The sequence below is a fragment of the Mesoplodon mirus genome (assembly GCF_964341445.2).
Source record: "Mesoplodon mirus genome assembly, chromosome: 6".
Lineage (NCBI taxonomy): Eukaryota > Metazoa > Chordata > Mammalia > Artiodactyla > Ziphiidae > Mesoplodon > Mesoplodon mirus.
The window spans coordinates 87,707,345-87,729,638 of NC_138982.1; the positions used below are offsets into that span (position 1 = coordinate 87,707,345).

General features: G+C 50.6%; 1 protein-coding gene across 5 annotated transcripts in view; it reads right to left on the reverse strand.

Annotated features, from left to right (window-relative positions):
* The window catches only part of BOC (BOC cell adhesion associated, oncogene regulated), an 81,300-nt gene that overhangs the window by 12,774 nt on the left and 46,232 nt on the right, over nt 1–22,294 (reverse strand). For 4 of the 5 annotated variants that reach the window (XM_082625896.1, XM_082625894.1, XM_082625892.1 and 1 more), the window contains 9 exons: nt 12,189–12,335; nt 10,070–10,213; nt 9,444–9,737; nt 8,820–9,092; nt 7,446–7,753; nt 3,924–4,086; nt 3,407–3,517; nt 2,831–3,037; nt 1,391–1,572 (listed from right to left, as the gene is read on the reverse strand). In XM_082625896.1, coding sequence (XP_082482022.1) covers nt 1,391–1,572; nt 2,831–3,037; nt 3,407–3,517; nt 3,924–4,086; nt 7,446–7,753; nt 8,820–9,092; nt 9,444–9,737; nt 10,070–10,213; nt 12,189–12,335 — 1,829 coding nt within the window. The remainder of the gene's footprint in view (nt 1–1,390; nt 1,573–2,830; nt 3,038–3,406; nt 3,518–3,923; nt 4,087–7,445; nt 7,754–8,819; nt 9,093–9,443; nt 9,738–10,069; nt 10,214–12,188; nt 12,336–22,294) is intronic. The other variant, XM_082625895.1, reaches the window with a different exon arrangement.

Consider the following 22,294-nt stretch of genomic DNA (forward strand, 5'->3'; position numbering starts at 1 on the left):
CAAGCAGCTCATACAGCTCAATATCAAAAAAACAAACAACCCAATCCGAAAATGGGCAGAAGACCTAAATAGACATTTCTCCAAAGGAGACATACAGATGGCCAACAAACACATGAAAAGATGCTCAACATCACTAATTATTAGAGAAATGCAAATCAAAACTACAATGAGGTATCACCTTACACTGGTCAGAATGGCCATTATCAAAAAATCTACAAACAAGAAATGCTGGAGAGGGTGTGGAGAAAAGGGAACTCTCATACACTATTGTTGGGAATGTAAATTAATACGGCCACTACAGAAAACAGTGTGGAGTTCTCTTAAGGAACCAAAAATAGAATTACCATATGACCCAACAATTCCACTACTGGGCAAATACCCAGAGAAAACCGTAATTCAGAAAAACACATGCACCCCAATGTTCATAGCAGCACTATTTACAATAGCCAGGACATGGAAGCAACCTAAATGCCCATCAACAGAGGAATGGATAAAGAAGATGTGGTACATATATACAATGGAATATTACTCAGCCATAAAGAGGAATGAAATTGGGTCATTTGTAGAGATGGGGATGGACCTAGAGAGTGTCATACAGAGTGAACTTAAGTCAGAGAAAAGCAAATATCGTATAATAACGCATATCTGTGGAATCTAGAAAAATGGTATAGATGATCTTATTTGCAAAATAGAAATAGTGACATAGATGTAGAGAACAAATGTATGGATACCAAGGGGGAAAGGAGTGGGAGGGAGGAATTGGGAGACTGGGAGGGGAAAGGGGTGGGAGGGAGGAATTGGGGGACTGGGATTGACACATAAACATTATTGATACTATGTATAAAATAGACAACTGATGGGAATATACTGTATAGCACAGGGAACTCTACCTAATGCACTGTGGTAACCTATATGGGAGGGAAGTCCAAAAGGGAGGGGATATCTGTATGTGTATGGCTGATTCATTTTGTTGTGCAGTGGAGGCTAACACAGCATTGTAAAACAACCATACTCCAATAAAAATTAATTAAAAATTCACTGGAGACCTTGACACACATTTCTGATGATCTCCCCAAGGCTCTCTGGACAGTGCTGTAGTGATCACTCATTATTTTATTTAGCCTAGGAGTCCCTAACTTTTGGAGACAAGAAACAAATGGTCATTTCTTCAAAGACTTAAGTCCCCTCTGAAGCTTCCTGGGTATTGCGAGGTTGAGTCCCTCTGGCCCAATTCCCAGGTACGAAGGTGGAGGAACACTTAAAGGGGTGGCAGCCTAGGATGAGCCAAGGGAGAAAGGTGATTCCTTTCTGCCCGGGCTGCAGCGTCCAGCTCCCGCCCAACATGGAGCTCAGCACCGTCTTCCACTGCTGGCTGCGCTAGGCCACTTACCATCCACTTGAGCATGATGGTGGTCTCGTTGATGGCATCGGTGAAGGTGATGTAAGGGCCTGCCACGGGCCTCTCGTACACGCGGCCGCTGTAGCCTGACACAGCATAGGGCCGGGAGGGGGCGCTGGGCTCGCTCTCCCCCAGCATGTTCAGAGCCCGGACTCGGAACTTGTAGGAGGTGCCTGGGGAGAGAAACTCACTGAACCTGGGGGCTGGGAGACACCATCTCCCTCCCCTTCAGCCCATCCAGGCTCAGGGCCTGGAGGGATCTTTTGGGCAGCCCTTACCCAAAAGCAAGCCCCAAAGGACTCAAGCACTCCTACCCTCATTAGAAAGGAGCCACACAGAGAAAAGGGAACCCTCTTGCACTGTTGGTGGGAATATAAATTGGTATAACTGCTATGGAGAACAGTATGGAGGTTCCTTAAAAAACTAAAAATAGAGCTATACCATATGATCCTGCAATCCCACTCCTGGGCATATATCTGGAGAAAACCATGGTCCGAAAGGATACATGCACCCCAATGTTCACTGCAGCACTGGTTACAATAACCAAGACGTGGAAGCAATCTAAATGTCCATTGACAGAGGAATGGATAAAGAAGATGTGGTACTTATAGACAATGGAATATTACTCAGCCATAAAAAAAGAATGAAATAATGCCATTTGCCCCAACATGGATGGACCTAGAGATTGTCATACTGAGTGAAGTTAAGTCAGAGAAAGACAAATATCAATATGGTATCCCTTATATGTGGCATCTGAAAAAAAAAATGATACAAATGAACTTACTTACAAAACAGAAACAGACTGACAAGACAAGGGGGGAAGGGTGGGGCGGGGGAGGGATAGTTAGGGAGTTTGGGATTGACATGTACACACTGCTGTATTTAAAATGGATAACCAACAAGGACCTACTGTATAGCACAGGGAACTCGGCTCCATGTTATGTGGCAGCCTGGATGGGAGGGGAGTCTGGGGGAGAATGGATACATGTATATGTATGGCTGAGTCACTTCCCTGTGCACCTGAAACTATCACTACATTGTTAATCGGCTATACTCCAATATAAAATAAAAAGTTTTAAAAAAAATATTATGTAACCTAAACGGGAAAAGAATTTGAAAAAGGATATATGTATAACTGTGCTGTACACCTGAAACTAACCATTGTTAATCGGCTATACTCCAATATAAGATAAAAAGTTAAAATAAAAAAAAAAAAGGAGGCGCCACACAGGAGGTGGCTTGGGACCAACTATGGAGAGAGGGAGGGAGAAGGAAGGCCTTGTGGGACTGAGGTAACACGACCAAGAGTGGCCACAAGAGCCTGGCGGTGGGTGGACGACAAGCAGAGAGAAGACCCTCCAAAGCTTCCCTTCTCCTCCAGGGGGCCGGGGGCAGCCGGGGGACCAGGGAGGGCAGTGGCCAGGGCCCTACCTTTCTCTAGGCCTGTGATCTCCACCGAGAGCCGGGAGGGAGGGATAGCACTGGTGGCCAGAATCCAGTCCCCCACTTTCTTCAGCTTCTTGTACTCCACTCGGAAGGACTGGATGGGGAAGCCGCCATTCCCACGTGGAATCCAAGTCACATACACTGAGGTCTCAGAGGCCATGGAGATAGTGGGCCTGTCTGGAGCTTCTGGGGCTGCAGGAGACCATACCCAAGGGAGGAAGGAAGCAGGAGGAAAGGACATGATGACAAGATGGTTGTAATGTGACTAGACCTGGCCTGTTCCTGATGGGGGCCAGTTTCACCCCACAGCCCTCACCCCCTGGTGGCCGCGTCAGATCTTCCTAGGGCTCTCTGGGTCACTCTCTCCTGGGAGGAGCCCTTGAAAAGCTCCAATCCATATCTCCTTGCTGTGGTTAATTGGGGAGAGGCCAGGAAAATGTCACAAGGACTCTGGGACTCAAGACCCCGTTCAACCTGCAGCAGTGAGCCTTCTGAGGCGGTGGACCTGGTTCCAGTTCTGACTGCTTGTCACCTCCGCCCTCAGGGCTGCCGGGGGCTTACGGGACAGGCGGCCGTGGTCCGGCTGGCTGCTGCTCTGGGGGCTGGCTCCGGGGTCATCTCTCTGGATCTGCTGCTCTTTGCTGGCCATGATTTCAGGTTTGGGCCGCCGTCCTGGGTAGAAATGGGTTGAGATCAGCATGAGAGGGAGTGTGCATTAGGTCTCTCTTTCCACAGTCCTTTCCACCTGAAGCTGCGCCAGGGGATCTGACAAGACCATGGAAATAATAGAGGACACTGGAAGTGTGGTCTGATTTCCAGCTCTGCCTGACAGTCATGGGATTGCACGTGGCCCCCCGAGTGTGAAAGGGGCAAAGGGATGCCAGAGGCCAGCTGGTGCCTGTCCTGACGCGAGGTGGCACCTCAGCCTAGGCATGCAGACCAGAGGGAGGCAGGAGCTGAAAGGAAGATAAAGTCCAAGGTGAAAAGCTGGGGCAAGGTGAGCAGGATGCCCACCTGGCCTGGTAGGACTGCTCAGGCCCATGGAAACCCCAAGCTGGGGGCAACACTGGGCCCTTACCAGTTCGGAAGGTGACCATGGCCGTCTGGCCTTCGCCTGCACAGTTGTAGGCTGCCATCTCTACTTCATACAAGCTCCCAGGGTCGAGTCTGGTGAGGGTCAGGCGGTGCTGGCTGGCTGGAATGCCAGAGATGGTCCAGTCGTCAGAGGAGTTTGTGACCTGCTGGAGAAGGTGGCTGGTATAAGGACCGACATCTTGGCCTGGAGCTACAGGTGGGCTGTAGGTTGCAAGGAAAGCAGAACTGAGCCCAAGAGGACAGAAGAAAGGGAGGGGAAATGGGCCAGGTTGTGGGAGAGGTGGCCCTACAGAAGGCAGACCATTCCTGCTGGCTCTGGGACATCCATCCTCGCTGGGACAATAAAGTCAGGCTCCCTGACCCCTCATCTAATGATCTCATCAAAGAAAACTCTGTGGGGAGGGTCAAAAGGCCCAGCTGACATTGCTGAGAGTTTCTCCAAAGACCCGCTCTCTTTCTAAAAACCTCCCTATGGCTTCTCGGCCTTTTGGCTAAGATCAAGTGTAAAACCCTCCCTATTTAACTTTCTTTCTCCTTGATCTATTTAAACCAAACAAACACAGTACCTTTAGTTTAAATTCTAATGAGATGATGATGAGAATGATAAAAGCAGCAGCATCATAGAAATGGCCACATTTTTTGAGAGCTTACTATGTGCTGGCAAATCAGCGACTAAGCACGTTGTATGCACCATAACACGCTTCCACGACGACAGCCCAAGAAATGGGTGTTAATATTGTTCCCACCTCACAAACGCGGAGACTAAGGTTTAGAGAGATGAGTGATTTGTCTAAGACCACATTGCCAGTGAGCGCAGAAACCCTGACTTGACTCCAGAGATCAAGCTCATAATCGTAACCTACCCTAGAAAGGAAGTCTGGGAGCCAGAACATCCTGGATTCAAATCTGGATTGTCTCTTACCACACACAGGTTACCAGCTGTGTAACCCTGAGCAAGTTCCCTAATCTTTCTGATCCCTAAGCTTTTCTTTTTGAAAATGAAGCAAATAAAACCTCTCAGGTTACTCCGAAGTTTAAATCCGATGATTTACGTGACGTGTGGAGCACTGAAGCTGGCACACAGTAGGTTCCCAACAAGTACGTGCCGCCCCCCCCTTCCTCCGCTCAGTGAGGATCTCAATCCTCCTTTTCCTGCTCCTGCCCTCAGGCCTTGCTTAGAACTTAAAAACCGTGGATGAACTGTAACCATTAGAGATTAATCTTTAATGGCTTCAAATTCCTGGCTCTTTAAAGAAAAAAAAAAAAGGAGTTCCAGGCTTCCGGACAGGCATTGCTGAGAGGTTGCTTCATCTCACCCACCCACCTTTCAGGACACAGACTTCACTGCTCACTGTGCACATCTCCCAGAGCCTGCTGGGGCCTGAAGCTGTGGTTTGCTGAAGGAATTAAACAGCTGGTAGGAAAAGCTCTTATCCCCAAGCAGAATATTCCAAAATAGAACAAAACCTACTATTCAACAGACAGGGATGGTCTGGGCTCATTCATGTCAGGCTTCCAGGACTTGTTCCAAAGGGAGAAGTTTTTACAAACTGAGAATCCCCAGTGGTGCTAGAAACCCAAACACAGTAGCCCAGGGTCTGCAGATGCACCAGGAAATGAAAGCTGGCTTCATGCATGTGAAAAAGTGAAAATGAGTTGAATGACTCCCAGTCTCCAGCAAGAGGGGAGGGGCTGAAAAAACACAACCCAAATGCTGATTTTTGCTTTCAAAACCCTTTCTTATGTGATGATCTTGAAGACACGTTAGTCCCTCAAGAATGAAACTGCTTTCAAGACATAATTGTGCCTTGGCAATGTCCACCTAACAGCTCCAAGTGCCCCACGGGCCAGAGCCTAACAGAAGCCAGACCCAGCGGGGCACTGTCCTCTCACTTCCCCTGTGCCCCTTTTCTCCCTCTGCTTCCTAGCGCTGGCCTCACTTCCACTGGGCTCAGAAATGAAAATAAGAAATGGAACGGTAATTAGTCACTGTCACGCATACTGAGAGGGTGAATGCGGCCTCAGACTGGCGTTTCCGGATCACCTCGAGTGGCCTTTGCCAGCCTGCCTCTTGGTGAGGCCGTTTCATGGCCACCTACTGGCCCGAAAAATATTATTCTTGCTCTCATGCTGGTTCTTGCCTCCTGGGGACCACGAGCATTTGGCCTGCCCTGATCTTTGTCTCCAACTCTGCGATCGAGGTGTCCAGTTACACGGGGAAGTGAGGATTAGGACCAGCCCTGCCCCATAACCTGGGCTGAACAACACTGCTTTTTGTTAAAAACTCATCCACCCCCTTTGCTGGCTGCCTATGAGGGTTAATTAGAAACTGCCCCCTCTCGACCCCCACCTAGGAGGCGGCTTTGCCTTAGGTGCCTCTGTGGACCTGTCCTGACTGGAGGTCTCCTCGGAGAGCATGTTAAGAGGAAGACCAGAACGACGGGACCATTGGGGTCCGGAGCAGGGGCACAGCTTCTGCACAGGCGGCACCTTTCACTGAGTTTCGCTGGTTTTGTTTCTTTTTGGAGAGGGAGGCAAGTTGACAAATGCTTTTCGTTCCGCATTCCTCTATTTTCCGTATTTTCTACCAAGTGCCCATGGCACTTTTGTTAGCAACTAAAGAAATGCATAATAAAACCTGGCATTTATGATACATTATTACTTATCAAATAAGATTTTAAAAAATCCATTAAGAACAATAATTTTCTACCGTCTAATGGCCTTAGGAAAAAAAAACAGCATGCACCTGGGATAAACAGAAATGTTTTCAAGGATATTTTCTTAAGGGGAATTTCATGTCCTTCTCCCCTGAGGGGCCACAGCAGGTGAGAGTGCAGCCCTGAACGGGGGTGGCAGCCTGGGGGCCGCGTCCTGTCTCGGAGGGCAGAGTGTCTAAGAGGGGGGGCCAGCCCAGCTCTGTCCCCGGGTCCCTCCGGGAGCTCCCAACACATCCACCTGGACAGACTTCCTTCTGCCGAGGAGAAATAGCTGAGGTCTGAACAACACGATGTGTTGTCAAAGGCCTGCTTGTCAAACCTGAGCCAGGAGGAATCCTGAGAACTGAGGCAGTATTTTGTAGCCCTCAGAGAAAACACTTGCTCACAGATACTTGTTTTCCTGGCTCTAGAGCTAGCTTGCCACGCCCGGGTTCCAGAGCTTACTTAGATTCAAAACAAAACAAAACAGCAACAACAAACGGCAGAGGGGAGGACGGGGGTGGTCACTCGGGAGCCTATGAACTCTCCTCGGGACTGGAAGCTGGTGCGCGAGGCTCAGACCTGGAAGCACACCCACGGCTTCTTCCCGGGCCTCTTAGGGCCCCAGATGCCCATCTCACAACCAGCTTCCCGGGAGGTGGTGGGAAAGCTCGCCGCAGGGATCAGAAGGTCACGATCAGCAGTGGAGACGACTCATCCAGGCTTCAGGAGCTCAAGGGGAGGTGGCCAGCGGGCGGAGGGCCCTGCCCAGCCTCAGCGGAAGGTAGGCATAACGCCAGACACCATACCTTGCGGTGTTTCACCACATAGTAGAGGATCGGTGCCCAGCCGCTGCCCTCGTGCCGAGGCCGCCACACCAGCTCGTACGAGTCAGTCTTGGAGGTGCGGGGCGAGCTGAGGATGACAGGCGCCTCGGCGGGGGCCGCCTGCCCCTGCTCTCCCAGGCACGGCAAGGGCGCTGGCTGCGCCGACGCCGGAGGCCTCAGGACCCCTGGGTGGCCCTTTGGCATCTGCGCAGGGCTTCCGGGTCCGGGCGGGGGCACAGGAGGTGTGGCAGTGGCCGGCTTAGCATCCCGCCATGGCCGCAGGGTGGTGCCTGGAGGACAGAGCAGGAAGGAGAAGGTAAGGAAGAGCCCTTAGTGCCCCGGCCACCTGCTCAGCTGTTGTCTCCACGGAGAGAACAGGGAGACGTCAGAGCGAAGGGCTGCCAGGGCAGGAAGAGCCCCTGGCTCAGGACGTGAGGTGACCATCAGCCCACTGGACACACAGCCAGGCTCCGTGGGGGTAGAGGGCTGTGCCCCAGCCTGGGCACAGGGAAAGGCAGCCGGACGCCCCTGCCTGGGCTTCTCGCCCCCGGCTTGTTTTCCTGTGTCTGCACCAGGTGCGTCTGAGTGAACCATCTCAATGTGCTCCTGCGGTGCAGGAGCCTGAATCCTCTTTCTCACATTCTGTGTGGGTGTGGGGACGTGTCCCCTCCACTGTGGGATCCACACCATGGGATAGTGTGGGTCTCTCCCTGCTCCACTGCGGGGACCTGGAGGTGTGAACTGTGAATGTAAATACGTCTGAGACTCTCAGAGGCAGGAGGGGCCGCTCCTCCTTCAGGAAGCGTCCACAGACTCCGCCAACACTAGCTTCTGCTACCTGACCTCCTGCGCAGGAGGCTGGCTCCTGATAAAGACGAGACAGCATTACTCCTTGCTGTATTTCTCTCCAGTTGATTCTGTGGTAAGTTTTATCTCCTCCCTAGGAAAAGTAGGGTCTCTGCATCCCCCTCATTGCCTAGCCCAGTGCTGAGCAAATAGCAACTGCTCAATCCACGTAGATGTCAACTGAAAGGAATCAAACTAAGAAAGACAGAGGTGGTTTTCTTTGTGCTAGACCAGTGGCTGTCCAGCTGGGTTCCACGGAACTCTAGGAAGCCACAGGTTCTGCAAACCAATTTAAAATGGTTTTTTTTTTTTAATACAGTATTTAAATGAGTCATCTGCACTACTGAAAATCTGCACTTCTGACTTATTAGGAAGTCAATGTCAATTTAAACTTACAACGAAAAGCCACTTTTATTTATTTTATATACTGGGGTTTTAAGCTGGATTCCATTTGAGAAAAGGGTTCTATAAATGTTCAGCTGGAATCTCAGACCCTTGGGCTGCACTCACCCGGCCTGGCGGTCCTCAGCTGGACCACAGCGTGGGCGCTCCCGACTTCATTCTCGGCCATGCACTGGTAGACGCCTTCATCCTCGGGCCCTACACTGACCACCCGCAGGGTCCTACGGGACAGTCGGAGGCGCTGGCTGGAGGTGAGGGGCGCGGCGTTCCTCAGCCACAGCACGGAGGGTGGGGGGTTCCCTCGCACCTCACAGGTGAGCTTGGCGCTCTGGCCCCAAGGGATGACCAGCTGGGACAGCTCCATGGTGACCTCGGGGGGTTCTGCCAGGAAACCAGAGCAGAGGTAAGAAAGGCTGAGCCCCTCCGTCCAGGCCCAGACAGGCTGGGGAGGGGACTGCTGTTGGGCAAGACTCCCTCCTTCCCCATGACGTCAGCAGAGGAGAGAAAAGGTCCCCTCTGTCGCCTCCATCAGAGCCTTGACAGGGAAGGGCGACCGGGCCCCTGCACCCTAGCCCCTGGGATCCAAGGCCTCCCACTCTCTCAGTTCTCCTCCATCACTCACTTGGCCCGTGACCTCTCACAAGGTACGTGACCCTGCCTCAGCTTATGAGCTTCTAGAGAGGCCGTGCAGATAAGAGAAGGCCGAGGAGAAGGACTACAGAAGACACTCACCGAACACCTGGACGTTGTAGAGGATGACCGCAGCCCCGGGATCCCCAACCCCATTGTCAGCCATGCAGCGGTAGGTCCCGGAGTCCTCCTCACTGGTGGTGTCGATGAGGAGGTTGCTCAGCAGGAAACGTGTCTTGTTGTAGCTGGCGACACTGGACCCATCCTTGGCCCAGGTGACCCTCGGGGGTGGGATCCCACCGGCCACACACTCCAGGATGAGACTCTGGCCTTTGGTGACAACGATGGTCTGGGCCTCTGGCGGGTAGATGATGCGGGCAGCCTCAGCAGTGGAGCCTGGAGGGGTAAGGAGAGGAAGGACAGCGTGTAGGACCAGGACTGGGTGCAGAGGATCCCCTCCGCCTGCCTCAGGTGGCCCAGCCCCAGGGGGCAGCCTGGAGACTGTGGATTTGGAATCCAACAGCTCTTCAGGGGCTTATGACCTATGTCAAGTGGGGCAAGATACTAATTCCCTTGGGCTCTGGTTGCCTTAGGGGAACCGAGGTCCTCCTGCAGAGAGCTGTCACGAGGAAGAAATGAGATAGCAGTGGAGCAGTGGCATCAACACAACACGTGCCAGGTGCCCCGCCGGCCCCAGCCCCCCTCCATCAATGAGACCCTCCCCTTACGGCGCACGCGCAGCCTGTCACTGGTGCCCGAGGTTTTCACTTCCTGGGTCACTGGGTTGTAGGCAGCGCACTTGTACATCCCCTCGTCCTCCTGGCTGGCGTTCACAATCTGGAGGTTCCCCGACGGCATGATCAGGTAGTTATCTGAAGAGAGGACAGGGATGAATTTGGGCCCAGAATACTGCACTCAGCAGCTCCCGCAAAGGTCAGGGGCAGGTAGGGCACAAGTCAGAAGTTGTATATCTGAATTCCAACAAGCCCAAACTGAAAATGCTATTCTCCCCATAAAACCTCACACCTAGTGGGGCGGAAGTGTCGGAAGTGACACTAACCAACCAGCTACCAGACTGGCTGGATGACACCCCACCACCATCCCAAGTTCATACATAGGTCTGTGGAAGAGCATTTTATAACTTTTAAGGGAGCTTGGGTGCCATGGAAAGGGGGCAGGATTTGGGATCTGCCAGACCTGGACTCAAGCTCTGGATGGCCGCATACTAACTGTGTGATCTTGGGCAAGTTAATTAACCTCTCAGATCCTGTTTCCTCATTTGTGAAACAGCATGATGTGTGCTGCCTCAGAGCCATTTGTAAGGACTGAGAGGCCCGTGCTGCATTCAGGGGAGATGAGCTGATCATTCCTGCAAGCCACCAGGAAGGAGGGAATTGACCTCAGAATTTCCCATCAGTCTCTGTCATGGTCACAGTTCTGAGCCATCTCACCGTTGAATTTCTGCAGCCAGGGAGGGATATTCTAACCCCCAAGCCCCACCCTTCTCCATGAATACCACTGAAGCCCTTCCCCCTGCATCACTGGCCTGCTAGGCTCTGTCTGCTTCTGGACCAGGGGTGCCATGGGGGTGGGGTCCCAGGGCTGAGTTCAGCTTCTTTCCACAGGAGACAGATTCACAGCGACTCACAGTACACTTGGTGACTGGGCTGGTGTTTAGCTTCCTGGCAGGCAAAGCACTGGTCATCAGCTTTGAGCTTCCTGGGGGCCTGCCCTTGGCAATCTGGATGTCCCTGCAGTCTAGGCTCATTGAGTCTGGTACCTGCCTGTCACTGGGCCGCCCCAGGTGTGAGCTGATTAGGCAAATGCCAGATGGAAAGGAAAAAGCCCTTGACTCTTGTGGGATGGGCAGGCCTTCTCTAGGGGCTACTGCCAGGCTTCTGCTAGGGACAGTAGACATTCATATTCTTCTCAGTCTCCGGTTATTTCTGAGTGGCAGAATTAGGCTTTTTACCCTTAAAAAAAAAAAGTTTTTTGTATTTTCTATAGTAAACATATACTCCCCTTTCATAACCAGAAAGTTAACAAAGATATTTTTAAATCTCTAGGACATTTAAAAAGGTACACATTTTGAAGTGTGTTATTTCTGAGTGGCAGAATTAGGCTTTTTACCCTTAAAAAAAAAAAGTTTTTTGTATTTTCTATAGTAAACATATACTCCCCTTTCATAACCAGAAAGTTAACAAAGATATTTTTAAATCTCTAGGACATTTAAAAAGGTACACATTTTGAAGTGTCGGGTCCAGTCATAGGGTCTACTTGGCCTTGAGTGCAGGTAAGTTGTGGAAAGTAGCTGACTTGGCCTTGAGAGAGAGCTTCTCTCCCCGCTGGCACTCTGTGGACAAAAGCTTGGTCGCCGCTGGACCAGCTGTCACGTCCACTTAGCAGGAAGCTGTGACTGTTGAGATGGTTGCGTTACCAGGAAGATGGGGAGAGGGAATATTTCAAGTTCCACTAAAGACTGCTCTGCTGTGCGGGGAAGAGCCCCTGTCTCCCACCAGGGAACCCCACAGCTCCAGGAATGTCTGGTCCGTCAGGCAGCCCTCCTGTGTATGCCTGGTGGCAGGGAGCCTGCACAGGGAGAGTTTCAGCCCTCATCCAATGGCAGCAGCTCAGCAGCATCTGCCAGGGCCTCAAAGGATGAAGAGATTCCTCGCGACAGGTTCAGGGGACCTCCACAACAGAGGCCAGTCCCTTCAGGATCCCGCGGGGCTAAATATCAGGGCAGAAGACAGCTCACGAGCATGGGGACAGGGGTTTGGGAAGCCCTGCAGAGACGGCCAGCTTCCCTCCTGGCCCCAGCCGCTGGGCTCCTGCTTGTTCGCTCACCTCTGGAGGCCTCCAGCCACTCGTGTTTGACGCTGTATCGGACCTGGGCTTTTGGGTGGCTCTCAGGAAGGTGACAGGCGATGACCGCCGTGTTCCCCTCATCCACTTCAATCACATGCTGCACGTCTAACTTGAAGTCCTGGAGATCTGTGGAAAGAAGGGAAGGGGCCGGTTGGGCCTCGATGCAGGAGAGAGGCAGACAGGGCCACATTTCAGGGTGGGCTTGTGCCTCAGTGTCTTTAGTCACAATCAACAGCTGCAAGAAGCTCACACACTCGGGGTGCTCTGGGGGTGCTCCGAGTCCTTGCTCCAACCTTTTGGTGTCTAGAGGAGTTTACAGGAGGGAATGTGTGGCCCGCGTCACTGCATGGGGAGCTCAGCTGGGTGTATATAAGTTGAGGGGGCGGGGTGCAGAGAATTCCATGAAGTGGTGCCTGTGACGCAGACCAGCCTCTTTTGTTACACTGACATGGGGGGCAAGTTGGCTAGGCCCATCGGCCCCACTGAGCCTGGCTGGAAATGGGTCATAGTCAAGGCACAGATGTCCCGGCACAGCTCGTGGAGACTAAAAGGAACAACGATAGAGAATGCTTTTGTCTGTTTTCCAGTTCAATCAAGAATCGCCTTCTCCTCAGACATCCACAGTGAAAAGTGAAAGGCCCGAGATTCTGCTCAATTGCTAACGGTGGTTACAACCAGAAGGCTGATTCCTGCTACCCAGGAGCTATGCAGTCCTCCCCAGTATCCTCGGGGATTGGTTCCAGGTACCCCAGTGGATACTAAAATCAGCGGATACTCAAGTCCCTTATATAAAATTGTGCTGGACAACGATTACAGTCAGCCTGCCGTATCCTCGGATTTTCCACCTGCAGATTCAGAAAGCCGACTCCATGTCATGTCATGGCTAATTCTTTCTCAGGGCTAAGGATGGGGATCTGTGGATGCCTGAAGGATTTTCTAAGGCAAAGCGGGATGTCCCCAGTGTGGCTTAATGGCAGTGGAATGCGGGCGAGCTGAGGGTCCTGACACCAGGCTGCAGTCTCTCCTGACTTAGCTCAGGGGCAGGAAGACTGGGATTTAAACTGGAGAGGATGGAGATCCATCTGGAACCAAAGCAGGATGTTTCCTAAACAATCCAACGGTCCAAACAACAAAACTCTCTTTGAGCCAAATCACTGCTGTTGCTGAACAAAATGGGCCATTTGTGCAACAAAACCGCATTCCAAATTTGGTTTTCAGGATTGTGGCTGAATTTAATTTAAGAGAGGAAATAAAACTAATAGAGAATAAGATAAGAGAGATGAAAATATTTACCCAGACACTCTCTCCATAAAGGTACTCAGAAAGCCCTGGAGGCACCATCTCTGAGTGCTGACCACACCACATTCTGATTGGCTGAGAACTGATACCATCGCAGTGTAACTGCAGTTCACGGCAAGACTCCACCTGCCTGTGTGGTTGGTTCCCAGACAAGGCAAAAGGAGCGGTGGGAATCGGGTTCCGCACAGAAGACATGAGCTAATTACCAAAAACAAACTACTCTCACCAGAGGAGAGCTCAGTGATCAAGGCACTCAGTGAGGTCAAGAGGTTTCCCATTTAATGGAACTTTCAAGAAGTTCTTAGTCAAGCCAAGACAGAGCAGGGCAGGAAAGCCCTTTTATTTCTGTGAAAGGATCACTGTCCCCTTGATTCCAATATTCAACTGTGAACTTTTTAGGGGCAGGGACCAAGTCTTCTTCATGTATATGTCCTCTGAACCTAACCAGTACCTGGCGCAAGTAGATGCTCAGTGAATGCTGAATGACCAATGAGTGACTATCTTGGAGCTGGGCCACTCAAGTCAGGTACAAGATGCCCATGCATGTTGCCTGTGAAGTCAAATTTCATAGTTGAGTTGGGTCTCTAGTATGAGCTCAAGGGCTTAGCACAACAAATTTTCCATGAACCTTTTATCCAAGTGTGGCCAACCTTTATCTAAGTTTGGATATTTTGAAAATAGAATGTTTCTTGAGTGATTACTTCCAGGGTCATAGGAAAGAGGTAAAATAGGTGTAATAAATGTGGAATAAGAAATACATGCTGTTGGTCGGGACAGAGCGGCAGAGTAGAAGACCTTGAGCTCACCTCCCCCCACGAGCACACCAGAATCACAACTAACTGCTGAAGACCCATCAGTAGAAAAGACTGGAACCTACCAAAAAAACATATTCTACATCCAGAGACAGAGAAGGAACCACAACAAGATGGTAGTAGGGGCACACTTGAGATATAATCAAATCCCATACCCCCAGGTGGGCAACCCACAAACTGGAGAATAATTGTATCACAGAAGTTCTGCCACGGGAACAAGAGAGAGTTCTGAGCCCCATGTCAGGTTCCCCAGCTTGGGGGTCTGGCATCAAGAGGAGGAGACCCCAGAACATTTGGCTTTGAAGGTCAGTGGGGCTTGATCGCAGGAGCTCCACAGGACTGGGGGAAACAGAGATCCACTCTTAGAGGACACACAGGTCTTGTGTGCACAGGGACCCAGGGCAAAAGCAGTGACTTCATAGGAGCCTTGGCCAGACCTACCTGCTGGTCTTAGAGGGTCTCCTGGGGAGGCAGGGGGTGGCTGTGGCTCTTTCTTGGGACATAAAAGCTGGTGGCGAACGTATCGGGATTACTCATCTGAAGGCTGACATCTTGCTTGGGTCATTAGCACCAAGACCTGACCCCATCCAACAGACTGCAGGCTCCAGTGCTGGCACACCTCTGCCAAACAACCAACGGGGCAGGAACACAGTCCCACCCATCAACAGACAGGCTGCTTAAAGACTTCCTGAGCACACAGCCACCTCTAAACATGCTCCTTGACACAGCCCTGCCCACCAGATGGCCAAGACCCAATTCCACCCACCAGTGGGCAGGCACTGGCACCTCCCACCAGGAAGCCTCTAGACCAGCCTCACCCACCAGGGGAGCAGACACCAGAAGCAAGAAAAAGTCACATAGCCTGCAGAACTGAGTCCAAAAACACAGGTCTGGACCTACCCTGGGACCAGCTGGTCCCTGGCCACGAGGTGACGAGAGGGGAGTGTACTGCTGGGATACATAGGACATCCCCTACTGAGGGTCACTTCTCCAAGGCTGAGAAACATAACTAACCTTCCACATACATAAAAATACAAATAGAAGTTTAGGCAAAATGACACGACAGAGGAATATGTTCCACATAAAGGAACAAGATAAAACCCCAGAAGAACAACTGAGTGACGTGGAGATAGGCAATCTACCAGAGAAAAAGTTCTGAGTAATGATCGTAAAGATGATCCAAGAACTTGGGAAAAGAATGGATGCATAGAGCAAGAAGTTACAAGACGTTTTTAACTAAGAATTAGAAAATATAAAGAATAACCAATCAGTTGAAGAATAACTGAAATGAAAAATACACTAGAAGAAATACATGCTGTTGACCGAGTAGTGTGGCAAAAACAATGACAGAATGCCTGATTCATCTCTATGGCCCCATTTTGCTTTCCAGCCTGAACCAGTGGTTCCTGGGGGTCAAGGTGAGCTCTTTCATGGATTCCTTCCTTTGGGTGGGTGCAGGGCCTTCTGAGCTTTTAAAGAATTATCTCATCATCATTTAGTCTTGTGTTGGTGATAACCAACCCAAACTAAATTGCAAATTCCTAGCGGGCAACCTATTAATTTTGCACTCCATGCCCCTGCCCCAAGCCCCACTGCACCGTCTTCAGGATGCACCATGCTCATTTAGTCCTTGTTGAGTGACTAGTTTGGAAGGCTGTGCCCAAGGCCAGCTTGGTGGGCATGCACACTGTGCAGCTGTGCCAGGCCCTGCGCTTGGAAGACTTTCACTTTGCACTGAGCCCCACAAAATATGTAGCCCAGTCTTGGCTGAGCCTCTCAGCCAAGAGAGCGGATGTGTTTTCTCCCAGAGAGAAGGAAGGTATGGACTGTGGGAAGGGTGGTCTGCCTGTGCTCAGTGTGTTCTAGCTGGATGTTGCTATCTGCTTTCCCAGCAATGTAAAGGCCTTAACCCTCCTCAGCACAGGGTGTGCCCGACCTGCCAAGTCAGGAGGCTCCCCACAATGAGCTGTGAGCGATTGTGAGCTCAGGGGCACCTGGAAAATTCCTCAGTCACTGAGAAGCACTCTCATGCACGCTCTAATAAATCTAAAAACTACTCCACCAAGAGTTTCTGAGTTTTTGTTTCACCCTCCTCCTTTACCTCATTCTAAGAAAATCTGCCTCAAGGAAGAATGTACTTAAGCCTAACAGATCATTTTGCAAGAAAGATGTGAGCAACTGAAAGGTGTCTGGGATCAGAACGCCATCTCCAGCTTAGCCCTTGGCTTCTGCCCAACTGTAACTGAGGTCTTATCCGTGCACGGAGCACGCTGTCCTCCATGCACCCACCTCAGTGCCCCAACACTAGATAACACTATGCACTCCCCCTTAAGCCCCTCTCGGTGCCTTCTGCACGCTCTGACAATCCACTGCTGCCTGCTGGAGACGGCAGGCTGGGTGTGCGAGAGCGGGGGCGCTGGTCAGCCATGCGGCAGACGGCCCCTCTGTTCTGATGCCAACATGTGCATGACAGCCCATGCGGGCAGGACTCAGGACACCCCAGCTGGGCTTCCAGCTCCCCACAAGGGCCGACTGGCAGGCGAGCCTCCTGGCTTCAAAACAAATAAGCAGCAGTTGGGTCCTTGGCCCTGTCCCCCCACCAAAGCTTAAGCTTTAGCTGTTGCTTCACTAGACAAATGCTCCCAATTTGGCTGCTGGAGCAAAAGTTGAGTTTCACTAAAAAGGGATCAAAGGCAGAGTAATGAAGTGATGGACGATCTGAAAATCAGAGCACCCCCTTTTCTAGCAGTTTTGGGCAGGAAGGAGGCCAGGCAGGGGCAGAGGCTTTGTGATCAATAACAGCCTAATCAGCCACCAGATGAGAGGCAGATGCAGGGAGATCTAGTTGGCTGCATATGAAGGAAAGCAGCCTGTTCTCAGGCCCCTTTGTCTGCAAAGCCAGTTTCCTGGCGAGTCCCTGGGCTGCTCAGAGCGCCTCGCTGGGAATAAGGGGGCAGGCCCTTCCGTTACAAATAGGGTTAGCAGGCCTCAGGCCTCGCTGCAGAACGACGGATCAGGTTTCCTGGGGGAAATGGCTTGACAGGACACCTGCCCTTGCCTGTTGGCTGGTGTGTTTGAGAAATCCATTAGAGGAATGTTTTTGCAGCTTTAATCCTCTTACCTTCCCTCAGACCCTTCTTTTGCATCCCCTCTTTGTGTATTCTTCCAACTATTTTATTAACTTGTCGGCACTAATCAAATGCCAGTAGGCTCACTCCTGTTTCTCAGCTCTCAACAGGTCAGAAGCCCTGGTCTTTGAGGCCATCTCTGGGTTTATGGACCTTCCTTATGTGTCACAGAACTTCGTGCTTTCTGAGAAAGCCCATAACATCTCAGGCTCCATATGGAACCCTGCCCAGTTCCTTGCCTTCTAAGCACTCAATTTCTTAATGGAACATATATCTTCTGATATATCACTTCCGTAGGAGCCTTAGATACACAGATTACAGGGGTCTGTTCAGACACAAATCATGCAATATGCTCTGAGTTTCCTCTTCACATTTACAGGGTACATCAGGCTCCTACTTTCTTGGCTGTGGGGAAAAAAGAAGGAAAATAAAAACTTTCCGAGGCATGTCGGGGTGTGGCTGCCATCACCAGGATCATATGCGAAACCACAAATTGACAGGTTTCACCTTGGGCCCCTTTTGAGTTTCTTTCTCTCCACCTTCTAGCCTGGATCCTTCCTTTATGAATAAAAGGCTCAGTAGATCTATGAATTAAATGACAATATTCATTGTATGTCTGTTCATTCTCATAACACAAAATTGTCAAATCTTGATTGTAGGCTCATCCTCCAGTTTTTATAGACTCCACCTGTCCTGTTACGTTGTACACTGTGCCTCAGCAAAATGCCCCCAGTGTAATCAGTAAACCTAACTTTTACTTTCAGGGAGTTTCCTTATTTGATCGTCTTCTCCCTGAGTCCTCCCTTAGGCTGAAAATTAAAGTTCGCTTCTGTTTAAGAAAGAAGTCAGGTAAGACGGTGCCTTCAGGTGGAGGCTGCCTGGATTTACCAACATCCCCATCTCCCTGAGCGCTGCTGAGCGATTAAAAACACATTACGGCTTTCAACGCATCCAGGCATTTCTCGTACCTAGTCAGTCCCGTCCTACCCTCCTGCCTGTTCTCAGGGAGCACAGGACAAGCCTGCACGCATCTGCCGAGGCTTGGATGGGATCCACCAGATCGTGAGGTGACTGAATTGGGCTCACTTGGCAACGCTGCCAGGTGGCTCAGCAGCCTCGTGGCCGTCGACAAGTTTCTAGGCTGACCGATCATTCTACCCCCCAACTGTCCTGGCCGCCAGGCCTCAACTTGCCCCTGTGCTGGTTTGCTGCGTCTATGGCCAGTGTTACAAAGCATAGAAAGAGCTTGCCTCATGGAGTACCCCAGTGACATGCTGACCCTGTGGCCCATCCCTGCACATTTTGAAAGGCAGCAAAGGTGCAAAGGAAGTAGATCCAAGAGCCCGGGGCTCACCGCTCTACCGACGGACTTGGAGGCGCTGTCCGAGCAGGTGAAGGGTCCTAGGCCTTGCCTCCCTGTGTGGGCTCTTGCAATGCAGGGGCTCTCCAGTGCCCTGAACTGCTTCGCGGATGGGCAGAGAATCACAGCACGACTTGATCTCCAAGTCACCTGAGGAGCCATGGCCTGGCACGACCCCAAGGTCAAGCCTCTGAAAGGAAGTGCGCTACAAGTGGAAAACCCTGGTGATGGACTGCAGAAGCGGAGTGGAGGCTGGATCCTGACGGTGTTCCTGTTAGAGGTGGGACTGCCTGGATCCTGGTGAGTGGATGGGGTTTACTGTGGGATGGGCAGGCCTCTCAGACGCCACGCATTCTGGGTAGTGACTAAGCCTATTACTAGTCCATAGCCCTGGCACACAGACCACTGAAGTCAAACCCAACTGCAGCCCACAAGGCTGGGCAAAATCTGCATATTCTGCAGTTGGCATCTGGCACAATACCATCCCTCCAGACACCACTGATTCATTCACTCAGCCAGCCAGAAGCTGCAAAGATACCAAGAAGATAAAGACATAGTTCCTAACCACAGGAGCTTTACTCTAATAGAAAAGACAGTTAAAACAACACACAAGGCAGGGTACAACAATTCGAAAGAGGGGTGTCCCCAGGCGTAGTCCCCGCCACCTTCACCAGCATTCCAACCCCAGTCAGGTTACCTCGATCTCCAGAGCAACTTAGAAAGGGGGTTGGTGGAGTGACTAACCCTCCCTTTGCAGGCTGGAAGAGCGGACAAATACATTTGCTCTCTTCAGGATTTTTTTCTGCCTGTTCAATTGCATAATTTTGGCTCCAGAGCCATCTCCTGACAGCCATGGAAACGTGACATGAAATTTCTCACACACACTTTCTGATGAAAGCAAGGCATGCTCTCTTTTATTTAAATAAAAAGCTTCTATGGGGGAGGAAAAAACCTTGGCAGATGCCAAACATATTAGTTGTTAAATCTTGTGTTTCTTTCTTTTCTTTTGAGTTAAGGTGGGGTGTGCACCTAGATTGGAGCAGTGGGAGAAAGCTGAGGACGGGGAAGAGATGAAGAGTCAGAGGGAGGAGAGCAGAAGGTCAGAGTCAAGACTGGAGGCGGGCAGGACAGGACAGAGGGCATAAAAGGAGGGGTGCGCGAGGAAGGAGGAGGAAAACAAAAGGAACCTAGTTTGCAATGTCATTAAATGATTTGCAGTAAACTGGCCTAATGCTTCAGGAATTTCTTGGCTTGAACCAATTAAAAAAATATATATATATTTTTAAAAGACATATGAGAATGAGAAATGTTATTAATCCTTGAAACCAAATCAAGGATGGGAGCCATTTCTCCACTGAGTCTGGCAGCCAGATGAACAGAGAAGATGTCTGTAGACCATCCCATTTATTTGACTCCAGCGCTGCCGTGAAGGAGGGCTGGCTAGCAGAACTGGGGAGTTTCTTTTGGACTAGACGAAGGAATAAAGTGGTTTGAAAACACACACTGGGGAAAGAGAGAAGGAAAAAAAAGATTGACTTGCCAGCAACCCACATCACACATATTTCTCTGATCAACCAAATATAAACTAGAAACTTAGCAATGGGAAAATTAATGTGAATCCCGGTGGTCTGGACTCATCAGAGCCAGAGCTGGTTCCTCGCACGGCCTTTGGCAGGCTGGCGGCCTGCACAGGAAGAGAGAGAGGAGAGAAGACAGAGGCGTTCGGAGGAACAATGGACATGAACCCTTCAGCGTGGCCTTTACAAACCGAATTCTAGGTGGGAGAGGCAGGGGCACAGTCTGAAGGCCGTGGGACCCACAGTGGTTCTCACTTTCCCCTCCACGCACCTGGGAACTACACAGTCCTAAAAGCAGTAATGACTACCCATGTCGTCTGCCCACCCTCTCTGACAGTGTCCCGTGAGGCGCCTGGTAGGACGTGAAGCCACTTCCACTGGCGTCTCCCTTCAAATGTTCCAGAGTTTCCTCTAAAAATGCTTCATGCTTCTGACGTCCATCAATTTTTCTAAATCCTTCCTGAATCTATTTGTATTTTCAGCCTGTTTATATCCCAAGATGTTGCTCCATCCTTTCTTGTTTACTTCCTCAAAATTTTTACTATGTCATAATCTGGTGAAGAAATCTTTGTTCACCTTCTGCACGCCCTTTCTGATCTTCTAGACTTCAAACACATCTTATCCGGGAGTCTGTCTCTCCCTAGACATTCACCGAAGACCTAGCCTGTGCCAGGCCCTTTGTGCAGCAGTATGGCGGTCACAGAGGTGAAGGGCTAAGAGACGGTGGCAGGAGAGGCCTAGAGAAGTAAACTCGGGATGGCAGGGAGCCGGGAAGAGGGGACCCCACTCCAGACGTGGGGGGTCGAGGGGGTCAAGAAAAGATTCTTAGAGGAGAAGATACTTGAATCTTGAAAACTGAGAAGGAATTGACTAACCCAAGGGAGGTGGCAACTCTCTGGGAACGGAAAGGAGGTTGTTACAGGCGGACAGAGCACCATTTCAAAAACCAGGGCTTCCCTGGTGGCGCAGTGGTTGAGAGTCCGCCTGCCGATGCAGGGGACACAGGTTCGTGCCCCGGTCCGGGAAGATCCCACATGCTGCGGAGCGGCTGGGCCCGTGAGCCGTGGCCGCTGAGCCTGCGCGTCCGGAGCCTGTGCTCCACAACAGGAGAGGCCACAACAGTGAGAGGCCCGCATACCGCAAAAAAAAAAAAAAAAAAGTGCAAGACTAGCTGAGGAAATGGCAGGGTTGCTGGGTCTAGAGTGGGAGGAGGTAGGGCTGAGAGGGAGGCTTAAGCGTCACGCTGCAGCCTGAGTCTTACTCTGTGATGCCTTTTCAATGTTTTTAAGTAGAAAAGGAGCGCAGTCCCCAAAAATGAAGCACAATTTTCCCTAAAGAAAAAAACAAGCTGTTTCTGCCACAGCAAGTTTTTTTTTTTCCTTTTGTTTACCCTTTATTCCCCTCAGTATTAAGTGATAGTCCTTTATTTAGATTTGAACATTTTGTCCCACTTGCAGGACAGACTCACTGTTCTATAGTTCCTGGGACTATTACCAGATTCCAAAAATGGTTGAAAGTCTAAAAAACAAGATCAGGGTAGAAATCCCTGAACTCTTCTACACACACACAAAACAAAGGAGAGCCAAGGAACTCATTTGCTCTCTTGATGCTTTTTCATTTTAAAGGAACCATCTTGCATCATGTTCTTTAGAGGTTCCAGTGATTTCAAGCAAGCTAATCAATCCTTCCCCTTGTCTTCCTATGCAAAAGCCTTCTTAAAGTCTGTTCTGGCTCACTGAATCTATAGTTGTACCTGCTTAACACACTGTGTGGTCCTTCCCTTTTCTCTTAGCTTAGAAAATGAACCTAGGATTTTATTTAAGCATATGGGTGTTCGTGCAAAGAACAGACTGAGGAGAGGAGTGGGGTAGGTTAAGAGTTCTAAGCATGTCCCTGGGAGAAGATGCAC